The sequence below is a fragment of the Sebastes umbrosus genome, chromosome 2 (assembly GCF_015220745.1).
Source record: "Sebastes umbrosus isolate fSebUmb1 chromosome 2, fSebUmb1.pri, whole genome shotgun sequence".
In the NCBI taxonomy this organism is placed as follows: domain Eukaryota; kingdom Metazoa; phylum Chordata; class Actinopteri; order Perciformes; family Sebastidae; genus Sebastes; species Sebastes umbrosus.
In genome coordinates this window covers 26,811,048-26,831,413 of record NC_051270.1, presented here as the reverse complement: position 1 = coordinate 26,831,413, position 20,366 = coordinate 26,811,048, and the positions used below count along the sequence as shown (strand labels likewise).

The window sequence follows — 20,366 nt, the reverse complement described above, 5'->3', positions numbered from 1 at the left end:
GAAAATGAACTAAATGGGTTTTATTTCTCATTTTATTTTCTCATTGTCAAGAGAGACCTGATATAACTTGGTGGCCACAGGGGGCCACCTACATCGGATCTGTGGTGGCCGGAGAGTAACGTTTTGTGGCCGCGGGCCATAGGGCCATGGTTAATGTCGAACCCTGCCCATGAATTGACTTTCTGTTACAACTTCTCAAAGAGTGTTTGTTTTTGTGCTGGCTCTCTTGGCACACCCACAAAGAAAGTGCTTTGGCAAAAAAAAAATAGAAGAACAAAACCAGCGTTTGAATCTCTGGGAGGTTCATGTTTTTGTCTTTATTTTTGTTTACTTATTGCATCTTGTTGGAAATACTATGGAAATAGCGCATGTCGGTGTTTCTGTGGTTTGTCTTGATGGTTGTTTCCCTAAAGTGGCACACCTCGTAACTCCGTCATTAGACCGTTTCTTGCCTTTCATTTTTGGCTATTTTCAAGCTTGTGTTGGTCTACACCAGTTGGGGTTCGTAGTTTCGTTTACCGGAACCTTTTGATTATTTTCAAGTGCTGTTTGACTCGGATCACACATTTGCTGGCATTGGGCTTGCTTCTGAGCTTAACAATGGTCTCCTCATTTCAGGGAAACGCCTGCACAGCTGCATGTTACTGACTGCATGAAATTTTGTGCTTTTTCTTGCAGCATTGCTTTTTTCATGTTGCATCATGAAATGAAATCCAGGGTTGTTAACTTTTTTTTTTTTTTAACCAGAAATTCCAGAATATGCTTATTAATTTGTTCAGTTTTAGTAAAACAACACATTTCTTATTACTAAAACTTGATTTATAAGCCAGAAAGTTTTCACAAGATCAGAATGTTGTTTGGGAAGTTGCTTTGGACCTGTATCAAGAGGCTGCACTTTTGTATTTACAAACTCGCTGAGCCTTTGTCTAAAAATATGTTACGTAAACAAGGCTCAACAAAGTATTAACTCCTGACAATCAGTCCAGGATTATATTTGACAGCTGTTTATTTATGCTAAGATGATAGCTAAATGCCATCTGTTAACTTAGTAAGTACTAACTTTGGCAAAATAATGCCATAAAGTAAATATTGTTTGCATAACCTGACTTTAGAGAGTGTCCCTTCCAACAGCTGGAGATGTTGACTTCATGGTTTAGATGCCAGATCTTGAAGTGCTGCCATGTGTTGTGGTTGGTTTTCTAAATCGTTAGTTATTCAAGTTGTGTAGTCTGTTTTGTTTTATCAGCAGTAACATCAACACATGTTGGTTTGTTGGTGGCTCAGTACTTATGGAATAAGATTAATAGCTGTACTTTTGAGCAATAACTCACACAGCATTGTAGATGTTTTTATCATCTGCTCTATATTTAATCTGGCATTACTTGCTTACGGTGAAAGTGGGGTCCGTGTCTCTCTCCCAGGGGGGTCCGCGAAAAGTTTTCAGATTCATTCATTTAAATATTAAAAAATATTTATTAGGGCTGTCAAGCGATTGAAATATTTAATCGCGATTAATTGCATGATTGTCCATAGTTAATCACAATTAATTGCAAATTAATCACACATTTTCTCTGTTCAAAATGTATCTTAAAGGGAGATTTGACAGGTATTTAATACTCTTATCAACATGGGAGTGGACAAATATGCTGCTTTATGCAAATGTATGTATGTATGTATTTTATTACTGGAAATCAATTAACTATACAAAACAATGACAAATATTGTCCAGAAACCCTCACAGGTACTGCATTTAGCATAAAATATATGCTCAAATCATAGCATGGCAAACTGCAGCCCAACAACAACAACAGCTGTCAGTGTGTCAGTGTGCTGACTTGACTATGACTTGCCCAAAACTGCATGTGATTATCATAAAGTGGGCATGTCTGTAAAGGGGAGACTCATGGGTACCCATAGAACCCATTTTCATTCACATATCTTGAGGTCAGAGGTCAAGGGACTCCTTTGAAAACGGCCATGTTTGTAGCATTATTTAGCTATTTAATAGTAATTTAGTATGACATGATTGGTACCAGTGGATTCCTCAGATTTCTTAGTTTCATATGATACCAGCATCTTCACTCTAGCTTTTATACTGAGCCTGCTAACACCTAAACATTGCAAGTGTTGTTAATGTGCTAAAGAAATTTGTGCAGTTAAAACAAATTTGCATTAAGGCGTTATTATCGCATTAACTTTGACAGCTCTAATATTTATGTTCTTTAGTGTCACAAAGAATTAAATGATTATAAGCATAACTGTTGCCAATACTTCAATATGCTGACTATCACATAATAACAACCTCTGCATGCCCGTTAAGTTCTTTAAATTAGTCAGAGATTCTCTATTAAAAACCTTTCACATGCACTTTTTCCCATCTGTCTTTTTGACCCTGATATGACTTATCAGGGAAAAAAAGGCTCTCATACATCCGTCAGTCAGCCGTTGATGTCAAATGTCAGTCCTTGTATTATTTCAGCACCAACAGGCTGCTTGTGGTTAACAAAGGTGTCACATTAATGTTGTTACTGAGAGTAAGTTGGCAGATGTGGAATTGTTTCGCTCCTATACATCTTGGATTTTCTGCCTCCATTGATTGTTTTCTTTTGAACTCCACATTTGGCAGCTTCTCGTTTGGATTCAGACTTTGTGGTGAAAGGCATCCTGACCACAATGGAGTAGTTCCTTCCTCTCTGTTGTAGAGTTTAAAACTGATACAGTATGTAGGGAAACTCCACTGGCTACCGTTACACTACTCTCAGTCTGTTGATAAGGCGTTATACTATCAGAGCTTTGGGATTTCTGTGGTTATTCAAATTATGTAAAGTTCATGTCAGGAAACATTTCAGCAGCATGACATTTTAAGAGGAAATGAAATGTGACAGATGGAATAGGTTGGTGGACTATAGTTGGAAAAAAAACTGAACACTATAAAACAACTGTGAAACCATTTCCTTAATCTGATGAGACTTAATGACGGCAATATCTATATCTTTAAAGCTAATAAAGTGTTGAACTTAGAATGGACTCCGTCTGGATGTGTTGAAAGCAGACATTGTTCTGAACTCAGACTAGTCTGAAGACAATTCATATACTTTAAGTATACCAACAGATGTAACCAGGGGCTGTATACTGAATTGCATCATTTTTTGGATGAACTGTAAGCCACCATATGCACAGTTGCAAATGGGGAAGGAAGGTTTCGACCCACTGACTGATTGACTGACTGACTGATTGACTGACTGAGTGATGATGGCACTGCTTTTATTTTTCTTGAGCTGAGGGAAAGAGGAAGTGATGAAAAGATGATTGATCAGTTTGTTTAAAGATGTTGAAGTTGATCACGGAAGTCTGTGGAATGTCAAAATGTGTTGTGTGTATGTGTTATTTTCATTTTTTTAAGCTTGTCTCCTGGCTGATATGTTTTTCTTTTCTCCCAACCTTTCGACCTGGGCATGACCTCAAGGCAGTGTCTGTCTTTTTACAAACTTCCTGCCCTGCAGCTGTCTTTGGAGGCTGGAAAGCTTCCAGAATTTGATATTTATGACATCATTAGTTTGATAATCTCTGATACCCTTTTGCCATGCAAACCTTCCTTTGCATATCACCCACACAGAACAACCACAACAGTTTAGTTTCCTGATGTAGCCACGTTGTCTGAAGCACAGCTGGAAGCTCTACATTCAACTCATTTGGATGTAATATGTCAAAAACTGATTTGATCACAAAGAGCCGGTCATTAATTCAGTGTCAGTGGGTGTGAAGGCGTCCTCGATCTCTTAAGTTTTCTGAAATAGATTAATGTAAATTCTGTCTTTAGTTGGATTTCCCCTTTAATCTGGGGTATCGATATTGCAGTGGAGGAAAGTGAATAAGCTATATCTGTGAACTCATTTCTAGGGATGCACCGATTTATCAGCCGAACATCGGTATCGGCCAATATTCACTTGGACTGCCTTCAGCCTATCTGCAAAGAAGATATCATTTGTTGATGGCAGTGGCTGAAGTTTATCTGTTGTGTTGCATCAATTTTGTGCCGGCTAAATTTTGTGTTGGTTATTTGCGGACGATCTCGGACAACAGTAAGCAGCTGCTGAGTCAGAGAAGAAGCCACTGAATGGACATCACGTTGGCATGACGGCGAGTGCCATGCATACGTGTGGATATATATATAGATATATAGAGATATCTATATAGATATCTCTATATATATATATATACAGTAAAGTATATTCATGTGAAAGATGGTTATATCAAAGGTTGTTTCATAAATTTGTATTAATAAATTTGTGCTCATTCAAAGACAGTGTAATGAAATGCTGGATGACTTTAAAACAGCTCAGTCTTTATTTCCCTGCCACAAAAGGGGAATAATTAACAGCAAAAACAAAATAAATTGCCAAATTGTTGTTTTAAACATCGGTATAGGCCCAGAATTTCACAATCTGTGCATCCCTACTTGTTTCCAGAACAGTCCACCTGTGTGCACAACTCGGCCAAAATCAGGTTAGAGGCTGACGTGAGTGTTACGTCAACTCCACCGGTGGCCTGTCCATACATGGTAAAATAAGCATTTGGCTGATTTAATCAACAGAAACAGCAGGAAGATAAATCAGGAAGATGAATGGAGCTTTTTTTTTCCAAGAGGAGAAACATCTGCTCCAATCAAGAAAGACTAACAACTTTTCCTCTGTGGCTTTTCACTTTTTTTGTTGAGACTATGCTAAATCACACAACTCAGTAATAAATTATTAGGTTCATTCAATCTTTCAAAGTAGCTGAAGTCAGATATTTGTCTGTGTGTGCTGACTTGACTTGCAGTAATGGCTCAAGTCCCAGTGGTGATGCTGAGACAGAACGTTAAACTCAGAATGTCTGTAAACTTTTTTAAAGACTTTCATGAAATATCCAAACATTTATTATGTTATTAACTTATAAAATTTGCTTTTGTAGAGATACACTGATAAGTCAGTGTTGTGTTGGTATCAGCCAACCAGTCAAGTTGCAGTTTACATCCATGTCTGTCCAAAATGTCAACAATTCATTAATATATCCTATTCCACACTTGTGTGAAAAAGGGATGCTAATTTAGAAATAAAAATGTAACCGTTAACCGATTATTAACCGTTAACCGATGAGATTAGTGCATCGCATGTGGCGGTGCGCCAGCTGCAGTGTATGAGTGATGGAGAGATTTACGTTGTCTTCTCGTTACCGACCGGGTGCCGGTGTCTCCTCTGCTCTCTCCGGCTGCGGGCGGAGAGAGCAGGGAGACACGCTGCAGAGCCCCGCTGCCTCAGCCTGCACTTAGGCAGGAAAAGCCAACACTAGGATCAGATCTAAATCATGTTCATGGAGAGACCTTTGTCTGGTCAGCTAACATTACTGCCAAGCAGCTGAAATATAGAGTGATATTGGGCTTTTAGCTGACATGTGTCGCCTCACTGTTTTGAGTGATGCTCGTTCAGGTATATTGAGAGCGAGCAAGCGCGAGCCCGACGCTGACTTTCGTTGATTTCACGGCCACAGGTGTCGCTGTTAAGAAGCATTTCTGAAAGTTACAAACAGTCCCTTTAAGTGACAAGCCGCTCCTTTTTTTTTTTTTTTAGTTTTGCTCAGCTTTTTAATTAATTATTAATATTCCTTTTAACCGATAGCGTTAACTGGTTAAAATTCTTAATGTCGGTTAACGGTTGAACAGTTAATTATTAACATCCCTAGTGTGAAATTGTCATAATTAGCATATGAATTCTTGAGTTATGGACAAAAACGTGTTTTGTGAGGTCACACTGACCTTTGTCCACCAGAATCAAACCGTCATCCTTGAGTCCAAGTGGACGTTTGTGCCAAATTTGAAGACATTTCCTCAAGGCGTTCCTGTGGTATCCCGTTCACAAGAATGAATACCGGATAAAAAGTGTTTAAATGCAGCTGGAATATTTATTATCTGACTCATATTTCCCAACGGTTGTATGATATAAGCTGTCTCGTGACCTAGAACTGGCCACAAATCTAGTTAAGTAAGAATTTGTGGCTATCATGGTATCAGTTAAGAGTTGTTCCGACCACTGTTAAATTTAGTTTTCTCATTTTAGTAATAAGAAAACATTTATGAATCCCACAACAGTTCATAAAAAATTATGTACACACTAAGTAAAAGGAGGTCTGTGCTTTCAAATGTTTCATAAAAGAGGCCCAGTGTTTGTACTGGACTGTGCAAATCTCTAACGGCACTTATTAAAGGCTGGTTATCCTTTAGTTATTGTTCCTAATAAATGCGTCCCTGAAGTCATTTCAGGAAAAAACCTGTCTAGATATATATATACATATATATCGTATTTCATCAGAAAGCTGAAAAACATAACAATTACATCGCCCAGCTGTACCACAGACAGGTTGTTCTGCATTGAGCTGGAAATGAGCCACGCTCTTAAACATGCACACGCGTGCTGTGGGCTTGGACAGGTTTTTGTTGCTTGAATAGCTTCTGCCAAAAAACAAAGAAATAAATAAACTTGATTTTAGACTAAATCCCCCCCCCCCCCTCCCATTTCGCTAGCGGATGTTCAAATTAGCATGTTTCTTTTCAGGCCTGGCTTCTATTATCCCCACTGATGGGATTCTTTATAGTTATCAGGGGGGTAGTATTTGAAAGCGCGGTTTGTTTTAATACGAGTGCAGCCTCGTGGAATGTGAAGAATTCTGTCATTTATTTTCATCCGTGGTAGAAGATTTGAACTTGGAGTACTCGGAGCATATGATTTCAATTAGAGGAGCTGTAAAGTCCTGAAGACGCGCAGCGGTCGGACAGACTGTTGTTCTACTAGCACCAGTCTGTCTGGACACGCTCTGCTCGCCTCTACAGGTGAACAAAGGCAAAAGTATAACCATCATCCAGCTCCCATCTGTTTAAACAAACAAACACACACTCCCCCAAACCAAGACCAATCCCCACTTAAGCCCAAGAGCCTCATTGTGATTAATTTGTTTCTCTCTTCGACAGAGGTCTAGGTTTCAAGGAGTTGTTGACAGCAGGCTTGAGGCACTTTGTGCAGGAGGGCTGCAGCCGACCACTGAGGACCTCATGTCATTACGATGATGTGGAGCACTTCATTGTCATGTTTTTTTAAGCAATTCGTCGTCCATGTGCAGAATATCTCCTCTTGGCCAAACAGTGAAACAGGGGCTTCATCTGCTAAGTAGTTTTCTGAGTCATGGCATTTGCCCGTGTTGAGATAGGGCTACTGAAATGCACTGAACGGTAAAATGGATCTAACACCACCATCTTTTTGGCATTAAAATATAATGACAGTTGTCTGGATAGCAAATGCCGAAATCATTTAGGAAGTGATTTGAACTGTAAATGGCCACGAGAGATCTCCCCGTAATGATCCAATGTATCAATGCAAAGTGAAAACATAAATACATATCATTGATACGCCCTTAATTTGAAATTCTTAACTGATAAAAAAAAAATTGCATTTAAAGAAGAGAAATGTGCCACTTTTGAAGTGAACAACAGGTCTATTTTTATTCTTTTTATTTAAAAAATAGATTGTTTTTTATTTAAATGTCTGGAAGAGCCCATTAATAGAATTGTCAAATCATATTTTATTTTATTTTTTTGTGAGTTGATATAAATGTAACTGCATGTGTAAAATAGGCATATGATATTGTTTCATATCGATCGCAGGCCCCTGAATTGAATTGAACCAAATTGAAATCAAATCGTAGCAGACTTAGTGATATCAGCAAATATCGTATCATTGTCCAAAGAATCATCATATTATCATATTGTGCCAGCTAGACAACGTACTAACCCTACACTGCGGTCCACTGTGTCCTCACACTCTGCCCCGATATAGAATATTATTACGTCCAGCGGTGTCCCTGCAAGCCTTTTTTATTGGAGAAGTTTTATAGTTTTGAGCCAGAGTTGTAGGATACAAATGATGTTTAAAAGGCACAAGAAGCTTATGACTATGTTGGTTATGATTTCTCTGACATTGGTTTTAGGGCTAGCCAGAGCTTATGTCAAAACGTGTCATTCTAGGTTTTAACTTTTTGGATGGGAGTAAATCCCAAATGCTGTTTAGCTCGGCACTAACTGGTTAGCTCTTTTGCAGATGGTAAAATCCATGTGAACTCCAAATATTTTTAAGGGCGTTGTTTGATATAAACAGATGATCCGGATCCTAAAAAGCTGACCCTATCTGTAGCATATGTGACTCTTCAACAAAGGTAGTATTCAGCCAGAATGCTTTGAATTGAGAATTTATGCTTGGCATAAACAACATCCTCGTATATATATATTTTGTCCAAATTATTAAATTAATTCCAAGAAAATGGGCCACATGTATTCAATTTCTGTCTCGTACTCTCTTGCTAGGAACTTTTTCCCTTGGCTGATGAATAGAAATTGTGTCCTAGCTGTCAAAGAGTGACTAAGAGTTTAGAATAACGTTGAGATGAAGTCATGGGGTCAGACAACGCAGCGTGACAAAGAGCATATTGTGAAATCGATCTTAAAAGGCTGTTTTTGGCATGTGAAATGAGGGATTTTTTTTCTTAAATTAGATCAACTTTTCATTTATTAGCTTTCCAGATTGCTAAATAAGAATGTTGCCGTCATATATCAACTCCTAAATACATATTGCGTTGTGTTTGCACTCATGTTGACGTGAATTATTACGTCCAATTTAGATTTCAGAGTTTTGCAAGACCCAGCCATATGATGTCCTGAGGGAAATCTATGAGGGAGTTATTTCACTGGTAAAGAGTTCGATTGTCAACCTCGCAAATCTGTGTGCGCTACACATGCTATAGATCAGTATCCAGCTGTCTCTCTCAGCACTAACTGCATACTGTAAGTGTGTACGCCTGTGTGTTACATTATGTACTGTTCATTTATGTATGACTAACACTTAAGACTTTGTATTAAAGGTATTAAGGTTTCCCTTTGTGCCTTTTGGTTTAACTTCCACTGTAGTGGTGTAAGTCCCATATCTCATACTTTGGACCACGTTCCTCCTGACTCATCTTAAGTTAGTCAGTCCCACCAGGATCTTGAGACCTGCGACTCCAACCGACTTAACTGTCTTTCAGAGGCTGTAGCAGGTTCAGGTTTAGAGCTAGAGTGAAGGTACGGATACCATGTGAAACTAGAAAACCTAAGGAATACATTGGTAACAACCATGTGATCTCACTTGTTGGGGAGGAGGCTAAAGGACGCTCCAAAGTTAGGCAACATTTTGGAGAGGAAAAACTGGCATGGCCATTTTCAAAGGGGTCCCTTGACCTCTGACCTCAAGATATGTGAATAAAAATGGGTTCTATGGGTACCCACGAGTCTCCCCTTTACATACATGCCAACTTTATGATAATCACATGTAGTTTTGGACAAAAAAGCATTTGAATGCAGTATAAATGTTATTTTCGCCTATACTAAAATGGTGTATTTGAATATTTCTGCATACAGGGGGTCCCTAAACAGTCTTGGATTTACACAAATTGGGTATCACTGTAAATCTGAGACTTTTGTGGATCCAATGAGCCCAATCATATTCATGTGTGATGATGTTATTTTGTCTTTTCATTTTATTGATACCATTTTTTAAATTTGACCTCACTGTATAAAATGACCCGTGTGACCTCTAGGATAATCACAGCCTCATGAAACTTTACAGCTATAAACTAGAGACCTAGAGCATTCAGAGGATGGATGGCTTTCCTACGTATACTGACAATAAGGGGCTTTCTGAACAGAACAGAAGTGCTCGCCATCTAATCTCAAAATGTCAAAAGTTTTTGACACCAAATCACAGCATGGCTTTTTCTATGGTGTTCCTCAAGGTCGTGGGGTGTTAATTTGTTATTTTGGAGGTATTAAACTGTGTAACAGATGGTATCAACCCAAACATGGCTACAACAACTTGTGAGACATGAGTGAGCATGGGAATGACCATCATATACTTCTATCATCATGTTCTAAGCTCTTATACACTTGCACACCTTATTTTAATTAATTAAAAAGAACATGCGACATGCTCTTTGCCTATCAAGTGACTTGTTAACTTGTTTTAACTCATCTCCTTTTAGCATTAAAGTGGGTAAATTAATGCTGTCTGAGATGAAATACCCAAGAGGACGACTTTCTGTTTGTTAGTTATTTGTAATGAAGTTGGTTTGTTGAGGTGGATTTTTGACGTTGTTTCACCTGGCATCTTACCAGTGGTTCTGAATTCCATGATTACAGCAATAAACTGCGGTGATTAGAAGATATTTGAAGCATTGTTCATGTTTTCACAATTTTTTGCAGAAACTATGTGGGATATAGACTGATATAGCTTGTATAAATAACACAGTGGTCGGATGCGTTTGCATTAGATATTCCAAAAACAACAGCGCGAGTTCCTGGAGGGGTTTATTTAATTCAACCCGGTAATTCATCCATTGATTGACAGTAACTGCTCCCTAATACACTGATGCATTCAGCTTCATTCTTTTAATCTCTCTGACTGGTTATTTCAGTGTTACATTATATTTGATTTTGCTCTGTCAACATATTTAGGCCTATTTAGTTTTGTTTCAGTTTCAGTTTTTTCGCAATTTCTCTTTACAAATAAAAATGAACCAAAAAATTCTTTGGAATTCTCGCTTCCTAGTAGCTTTTTTTTAAAAGTAGAATCAGGCCAAGTCAATCAGCTTCACTTCCAAATCACTTAACCACTAACTTACGCCGAATTCAGTGCGGCCCACTGCAACAATTACATTTTTCTGTCTGTGGCCGGGAGGCGTGTTCATGTGCTTCAGGCAGAATGAAATTCTTTGTAACATAGATCAACATGTCCTGTATTTGATATACTCTATTTACATTTTATATCTTTATTTTGTTCTGTTGATTCCTGTCTTTGTCTGGTTTTCTGATGTAGTCATGTTGAGTCAAACCTAATAAGTAGATTTGACTTACCATTAAGTGAAATTAACTGCAGGAAAATCTGAAAATCTCTTCAGACCATATAGTGTGCTTTGTTTTTCCTCACGTCTTTGTCCAATACTTTACTGTAAGTCAGTATTAATCTGAAAGAAATCTAAATATTATTCAGAAACATTGACTCTGAGATGCAAGCCTTTGAGAAAACAGTGTACGTTGACCAGTGCATTATTTATTTATGCAAGAACTGCTTCAGTTCTCCATATTCTTTATTGAGTTTAACAGATGTACGTTAAGTGGCTAATTTAAGATTGGTGATTTTTCTCTTCTTAAAATCATGCAGAATTCAACATGCCATGATGCTTTGTCCTTTCCACTGACTGAGAGATGTTCCTGTCTTTTTATCTGCAGGTTCAGGAGAAGGATGTGGAAAGATCATTCAGCGATTCCCCAAGAAGGATTGGGAGGGAACGGCGTTTCCTCAAGGGGTGGAGATGGTGAGTGATAACAGCCTCCTAAAAACTCAAATTAACCAAACGGAACAAAGCTCTGCTCCCACCTGGGTATTTGAAGTACTCTATCCAAAGTGAATCACAGGAACACAAAGATGCACAAAGATGTCCGGGGGCATGCTCCCCCAGAAGAACATTTTGTACATTCTAGATGAAATGCATCAATGTGGTGCAGTATGAGAGCAAAATTAAGGGGCTAGATCAACAAAGATCTTTGTGCTCTTGTAAACAAATGTTGTGCTTTAGCAGTGGTGGAATGTAACTAAGTACATTTAGGCTACTCAAGTACTGTACTTGAGTACAATTTTGAGGTACTTGTACTTTATTTTGCATGATTTGATGACTTGTAGAAATCATTTCTGAAACTCCAAGTACAATTGACAGACTAGTTTCTGAATGGTTGCATTAATATTGTGACTGTGGCCTTTGCTGTCTGCATTGTAGACCAATATCACAATTTCAAAGTTCATAACAGGAGAGCTGACACCATCTCTGGAACAAGTTAATGTGTGATGTGCACAGGTTGTACAGTGTTTTTCTAGTTAGTGAGTGTCCTTGTCTTTACACCCCTTACCAATTACCCCCTTCCCCTTCCTTCCTGATTTGATAGTTGAGAATGTTTTCTGCGAAAAAAGAGGAAATATTTGAAATATTTGTCTCTGGCATTTTCAGTGTCACAAAATGACAAATTATACCCCAGGGAATTTTCATGTTTTAAAAACATATTTGCCCTTTGGAGCTCGTGCAGCAGATATGGGCATTTCCTGTTTCAGATAAATACATAGTTATTGTTTACTCAAACGTTTACACGTTCCCTAATTGGGAAACAGACTCCATTTTTACATTATGTCCAGCCTGCTATCTGGTTTCACATTGCTGCCTGTCTCCATCTTCCTCTTCAGGAATATTAAGGGAATAGTTGCTGGCCCCAGGGGGTCTGTTATCCTTATATGGACAATGCAATGGATGGACAAATATTTGCTTATCAGGACTGGGAAAAACTGTCAATCTCTAGGGCAACATTAGCAGTTACTGTAACAGTGTCATACTGCGCAGGACATTAGCGCCTGTGTTATATCTGTTTTTGTTCATTTATATTGGCTTCTGCAGATAAGCTTTTAATGACGAAGCAGAATGGCTTTGGCAGCCGACAAGAAAGAAAACAGCGACATGACTCTAGATCCCAACACAGTACTCGATCCTTTGAAAGTACTATCCAGCACATACTTCTGAAATATTACATTTTTTCTGCTCTCTTTAACACTAAAAATGACTCGTAAAATCCAGATTCAGGGAAGACGTACAGGATCCATAGCTGTGGTTGTAAATGCTGTGCCAAACTTGTTGCATGTTGTCTATTTTGCAATTGAAGGTATGTTTTGCGTTTGGTGGAGGTCATATTAGGTACAGTATGTAATGTAGGGGCCAAGTGATGCAAAGCAGAGTAGCAGCAGGTGTAGAGGCCAACAAGTTGCATAATATGGGTCAGATGTCTAAGCCAAGATAAATGAAGAGAGCTAATCCAAACAACAGACATTCCTCATCATCTCATGTTTAGATGAGGTAATTTTTTTCTCTATAACAGGATCCTTTCTTTGTAGAAAGGCAAAGATAAATCTACATTTTTATACAGTATTTGCAGATTTAGAAGTTTAAACTTGGGTTGGAGTTATTTTGGATGAATAGTGAATACAGTTTTGTTTGCCTTTTAATGATAAATGAGGGTTATTATAGCTGTAGCTGAAATCTTTGGCTCTGTGCGGATACTATTATACCATGACCCTTGTTTATGGTATTTATTAGGCAATTGAGGACATGTGAGGCTGTTATTCCAACACAAATAGACATATTGTGAGTGGGTGGTTTGAATGGCGTGCCGGCGTCTTCCTGTGTAACTCACTGTCTGAGTCTGTTGGTGGCCATCAAGAGCGTCTTGTTGTGAGTTATTGCTTAGAGATGTGCAGCATTGTGCTCCTCATAGCCAACAAACGGTACTGGTGACTGGTGAAACTATGAAAAATTTAAAAATTAAGTATGTCTTGTCTAGACAAAGTGTCAAGTAGAATTTTGGAGACTGAATTTTTTGTTAATATGAGGCGGAAACCCTAGCACTGGTATTTAACCTTTCAGTGACTTTCAGTGAGGGATGAGCCGGGTCGGCTCTCCTCTCTCAGCATCATCCCTCAAGTGTCCTGTCATGGTTTCATAGAGTTTAAATATAGAAACACCGCCACAAGTTTAGCTAAATCTATTATCTTAGTGTTTCCAGATGTCATTGAGGACCTGCATATTGTTTTGTGCCTGTGTGGGTGTGTGTGTAGATTTTTTGTATTCCATCTCGCTGAAGTGTTCCCCCCGATGCTTCTTCATTATGTGTCAGCCTAGACTGAAATTGAGACATACTGCAATCCCCAGTGTGCAAAGAGAGCACAAAGCATGATGTTTCTCATTGAAGGCAGTAAGCCCAAGCTGAAACAAGAGGATGCATTCAATGCTAGGTCTTTTTTGGCAAATACCCCGCATATTTGCTGAAACTGTTCTTCTGAGATACAACTATGTGTAGAAGGATAACATGCTGAATAAGTTGTCTCCATGAAAAAGCGCCCCGAGGACTGAGCAAGGACGGGAAAGAGGGGGTTGTTCCAGAAATTTGCTTTCCTACTATGTGGTGTGTGACAAACTTTGGTCTAGAGCCAAATGACTGAAATTCCAGCTTTGAAGCTTTAATGAAGATACACCATAGTGTTTAACAGACCCCACTAAGCAATTTGCATTTTGGCTCTGTTTTGGGCTGGTATGTAAACCATTATTATTTGCAGATTTTCTCTACTCCATGAAAAAGAAAATGACTCATTTACAAACACTAAGAAACACATCTGTAGAGAACAGTGGATGAAGCTGAGCACGAAAAGCATTTTGCGGTCACAACAGGCCCCCAGCAAACTAAATAACCACAGATGAGGAATGCACCAAGAAAAAAGCGTTTACAACTTGTGCAAGGAAAAATGTGTTTCTAATCTTTTCAGGCAAGTGATGATGATAGGAACCAGCTCAAATCCTCATCTGTTATGGATGAGCTAGGTCTGTGGATGGAGTTCAGTAAGTTGTTCACCTAGTACATTTCCATCACCTCTCCCTCCAATATGAAGACACAGTCATGATGATGTACTGTAAATGGACAGAGGGAGTTGATTCGTCAAGTAGCAGGTTTTTAAGATGTAAATTCTCAAAATATATCATGCCATTAGCAACTAAATGGAAGTTAAAAACAATGGTTTATTCCCCAATCACTTGCAAGGTTTCCTTGATTCTGACTTGTATTGTTCTCATTTCTCGTTTTTCTCTGGAGCTACTGTGACAAGCAGGACGTGGATCATGTGACAGACCAAAGAAGCTGAGCTGTGGTTTGCTAAAATGAATAACACAATGACAATATGGTTGACTTGAACTTTAATCAAATGATTACATGAACGGCAAATTGGGGTTGTTTGTATTTTATTATTCATTTTAGCTTATTATACTCAAAGGGAATATAGTGGTCTCCCTTGCTGTGAAAAGGAGAGTCTTACTAATTTTCAAATTTCAAGGACAGATGTGTCTGCCTGCTTTGCCGTACATTACAAGTTTTATAGTTCGGGCATCCAGCATAGCAGCCAAACTGCCACCAGCCCACCATTGCCTTCAGTTACCTCTGGGTCAAGTGACCCTAGTCATGCTCGTCATTAGGGACGTTACGGTAAAGAAATCTTCCCACTGGTTAATAAACTTGTGACAACACCGGTGTTACGGATTACACCAGACATTTTACAAGAAAAGACGATGGTGAATATATGTAGAGAGCTTACTTTGATCTTTAACGTTGGCCGCTCCATCCTCCACACGACGATGCCTCATAAACATTATGTTTCCCTTATAGCATTGGGTTTAAATCCGAAATATCACTTTTGCTTTTCGCTTTGAACTCAAATCCTCCGCCATCGTCTTGTCTGTCAAATCTCTCAAGTCCTGTGTGTGTGAAATCTGACTCCTGCTACTCTATGCTGAGACTCCGTACGGAGCAGACACTTTCAGTTTGTGTCGTCCATCATTCGAGTATATATTGATAACACGGTGCTGATACGCAAAAATGAACTAAATGGTTTTTATTTCTATTTTTTTTAAAAAACATGGGGGGGGGTTGTAGGAAAGTAATCTGTGTGTGCCTAAACACTGTATAACACTGACTACCGCAGCAAGCCTACTCATCATGCTCAGTTTAACAAAAAAAACATTTGTTTTTTTAAAGTTGGACAGGGACAGCCTATATTTAGTTATTTAGATTCACCCCCAGACAGTTTGTAACAGAGACATAAAATGTGCCACACAAACGCCAAAGGAATGTGGGGAATTTCTTTGGTGTTCACTGTCTGATTGCTGAGTCAGCTTGTTTAATTACAAGCACCATTTGTTTAATGCTTGGAGTATGTGAATGTTCATAACATCCGCTGCTCGTAGACAACATATTGGTGTCAAATGTAGATTGGTTGAGTGTGAGTTGTAGACTCTACCTCTGTTACACCTTTCTCCCTCGCGTGCTCTTGTTTCTTTTATGCAGCGTTTTCTTTCATGTTTAATGGGCTGCATTAATTGCATGTATAAAATCCACATTGGAAGACAACCACATGAGCATTAACCTTTTTAAATCCATCTAATCCAAGTATTAGCGAGTGTATGGAGTAACAAACACCAAATCTTGTCCAAGCCTGCTTTTTCAGGTCACAATGCTTGCCAGTAAACTGTGTTATAAATGTTACTGCTAACGTCACCTAAATGAAACCGTCATGCTTTGTATTTTAACACAGTGGAGGCAATATGCCTCCAATTTATGGCAGGATGTTTTTTGTTTAATGCCGTTTGTTGCGTGTAATAACGGAGGTGCATAAAACAAATTGAGTTAGTGCTTTAAAACAGATCCTTTTAAAACTGGTTTTATCCCTTCAGAATCTTTGTAAAACACCCATTAAATGCACAGATGTTGACATGTCGCAATATTTATATCAGCATTAATTATTTGGCAATTTTTCACCTTTTTTATCTTTTATTATCTGTAAATTTATATGCAGCTGAATTCATTCATTACTGGTCGTAACAAAATAAAAGAAACTATTAAAAAAAAACTTTGTTGTGAAGTTGTTGATATTTAAAGTGATCATATAATCCTCTTGATCCTTTGCCTTAAAATTACTATATCGCTTATTTGTGCCTTCTGCCCAGCTGTTCTAATATAAGATATGTCTCTCATTGTTTAACGTGAAAGTTAAATGTTAACAAAGTTACACTTCAAGATACATGTGCACAGTCTTGGATCCAATGTAGCCATTTTGATTCAAAATCAAAGAAAATATTTTCTAGAATGAAACATAGCCCCTAAAACAGCCTAATGATGTGCACATAACCTGACCACACAATATTAGTTTGGTTGTGAAAATTAATTAAAATAATATTCAAATGTAATCCTTAAACAGAAATTTAAATCACCATACACTGAAAACGTCGACATTGAAATGGATAGCTGTTTATGTTTATGCTTGGCGTGGCCTTCAGTCTGTATGTGTATATACGTATATATACTGTATGTGTGTGTGTGTGTGTTGGGTGAAGAGGGATGTCTTGACGCCGAGGCCCGAGAGGTCAAACACATTCCAAAGAACCACAAAGTTCAGCGCTGAACATGAGGGTCAGTTTATTACATGTAGCCTGCAGTCACCGCTCTGTCAGCGGACTCATTCCTGCTGTCTCTGCTATCATCACATTGCCTAGCAGGTAAACAAAACGTCTCCTCGGATTACGTAGCCTCAAATCAGCCTTTATATTTTGGAAAATTTGACTTGAGCTCTGCAGCACAATCATTTCTGTTAATGTGTACAGTAAGAGGACCAGTATCCATAGAGGAAGTTAAAGATAGGAAACTGCTTTAATGCCACTTTGAGCCAAGATAAAGGCCGTGCAACAATAATATTTGCTGGTTGCAGCTCGAATATGAGGATTTGCTTCTTTTTTGCAGTTTTATGTTTAATGTTTTGGTTGGTCAAACAAAACAAGCAAATTGAAAGCATCATCTTGGGCTCTGAGAAGTTATGATGGGCAATTTTTCTCTATTTTCTGACATTTCATAAACTAAATGATTAATTGGTTCATAGAAATATAATTGGCAGACTATCAGTAATGAAAATAATCCTGATGTGATTTAATTATGAGTAATTGTGTTGCGTTTTTCACAGCTATAATTTGTTTTGATAAGTACATGCAGTTGTTAAGTTTCCATTTGGCTACCAAATACTTGCATGTCTACCTGCAGGTCAGACATTTTTGAAAAAAGCCTTGGTTGACCTTTTCTCAACACACCTTTTTCCATTTGCGGTACGTTGTCCATCCTTGACGTGTTTCTTAGTTTGTTTTCAAAGTTTGAAGGCGACCTGACCTCACCTTTTAAAAGGCTTGTAGCATTTACCATCAGGTGTTTGACAGTGAAAACAGTAGGAGTCTCAGTCTAATATTCAGACTGCTCTATTTCTAGTCTCACATGTTGTGGTCGTGGGCGAGATGCTGCAGCACTGAACAATAGTAATCCTGTACTGGTCCAGTCCAACACACAATATGCGGTGTGGGTTTTCTGTTCCACTCAGTCAGCTAGTAGGCAAGCAGAGTTGTTTCTCTGACCACATACCACGCCGGTCATTTGCTATTTTGTCCCACTGTGTACTCAGATATATATATTGGTAGCCATAATTGTTACTGAAAGAAAGACATTTATACAAGCGGCTACCACAATGGCCAAAAACTAAAGCCAATACGGAAGTGCTTTAAGATGCAGCTCCACTAATGGCCACAGCGTTTTTCAGTCTGCTTGGATTGAGCCATTTAACATGTATAAAAAAGTCTATATGTTTTCTACAAAACATTATGGTCTAAAAAAGCTAATTAAATTTGCAATGTGTGTCTTGGTGGTCTGTAAAAGTAGAGGTAGATGAGTGTTTGCTCGACAGACAAGAGTCAGTCTATCACACTAAGACGTGGTGGTTTCTGCTCTCTCATCCCTCCGCAGCTCCACCGAGACTCCTCCGCTCTTTACCCAAATTTAAATTGTCTGACCCGAACTTCCAGGATGGTGGTCAGTGGTTAACCAAAATCCAGTCTTCAAAACAATCTTCCAAAACGAGGGTGACAACACAGGCACTGCGTCTATGCTTCTCTAAAATCTATAATTAACAATGTCATTTTCTAGGGATGTCTTACCACTGTCTAAAAATGTATTGATAGTGTAAAACCTCTAGGACTGGGACGATACACCTATCTTCCGATCCGATACTATAACGATATTTGGGTGCTGATTCGATAAGTATTGCGATCTACAAGTATTGTGATTCGAAATTACAATTTATTGCGATTTTTGTTAACTTTTTTAACACTAGATGATGGGGAAAAGTTGAATCTTACATTTCTAGGGACTTTTACTTTGGAAAATATCTAAATTAATACAGTAGAAATGTTTGATTTTCCATGCAGACCCTATGCAGTTTCCTACTTTCTCGTTTCGGCTCGCTGTTACCAGCTGCGGTTTGTTTTGGTTGACGGATATGGAACGGATATGACGTTGCGTTACTCAGACTACAACATTAAAAGCGGTAACCTCCTTCTACTTTCGTATAGACTGAAATGAAGCAGATATATCGATTCTGGCATTAAAAGATCGCTTTCAAAATCGTAAAAAAAAATTTAAAAAACGCGAGACATACATGAATTGATTAATTTTTCCTACCCCTGAAAACCTCCCAAAATGCTACTTTTCGTGGATTTTGTCCCTCCTATTGTGTTTCCTATTTCTTATTTTCCATTTTCATGAGAGTCAGTTAGCTGTGGACTACACCTGAGTTATAAGGAGCGCCTTTTTATATGATTTTTAAGCAGATTTATCCCATTAATCCTTAATGGACATTGGAGAAGTTAGTAATGAGATGATTGAAGCAGTATGGGTATGAGGTCTGAATGAGGTGAAGGCTGTTGGTTTCCCTTTGGAAGTTTCTTCACTTATTTGTTAATTACTTCTTACAATTCACACTGCCAAACAGCAATGCAAGAGTCCCTCAACCCTCCAACCAAACAGAAAAGCAGTCAATTAGAAATAAATTGCATGTACAGTAGGCTAATCCAAGGCTATTTGATAACAGAGAGAAGCTAGGATTATTTAGAGTAAGGTTATTGTACTCTGTGTTCCGTTATTGAAGTGATCTGTTTGTAGCAGGCATTGTTTGCCTACCCTACATTCAGTAAATACATAAAATTGAATATACTGTAATTGCAAAGATTCATTGCATCACAACTTATACTGTATATGTAATGCCAACTTACACTCGTACTTGTTTTCATCTGACAAAAATATGTAGACATGAGATTTAAAAAATGTCCCCTTGGGGCCCAACTTCCTCTGATGAGTCAGGAATTTGACCTGACTTGACCAGACTGTAAACATTTGTGTCATTTCTCTAGAACTGTCTCGAACTTTGACCTCTTGAACCTCTCCTTTTTCCCCCGAATCCCTGCTGTAATGAGGAACGTGTCTCGGCACTTCCGGGAAGGATGCTCGAGTTATTCAGAAAATGTGTAAACGGCTGGTGTCGTGTGGGTAGTTGATGTGACTGCTGGAAATTGAAATAGAAATGTTTTTAATGCATATTGTCTCAGAAAAAGAATACTTCAGGACTCTGGTATGAGCCGCTGGTCTTAGGTCAGGTTCAGAGAAGAGAAGAGTCACCCTTATTGCAGCAAGGAGTCATTAATCTGGCCTTGTTCTCTGAGCATGTTGGATAAGCAAATCATGACAAAGCTTAACTGCATTGTTATAATCAGCAGCCTTGGTTAGTCAGCTTCAGGCTCGGTGCCAA

At 38.5% G+C, this 20,366-nt stretch overlaps 1 protein-coding gene across 3 annotated transcripts in view; it reads left to right on the top strand.

Annotated features, from left to right (window-relative positions):
* The window catches only part of sbf2 (SET binding factor 2), a 118,530-nt gene that overhangs the window by 14,800 nt on the left and 83,364 nt on the right, over window positions 1-20,366 (top strand). For all 3 annotated transcript variants that reach the window (XM_037748319.1, XM_037748311.1, XM_037748301.1), the window contains one exon: window positions 11,345-11,430. In XM_037748319.1, the coding sequence (XP_037604247.1) occupies window positions 11,428-11,430 (3 nt within the window). In that variant the 5' untranslated portion in view covers window positions 11,345-11,427. The remainder of the gene's footprint in view (window positions 1-11,344; window positions 11,431-20,366) is intronic.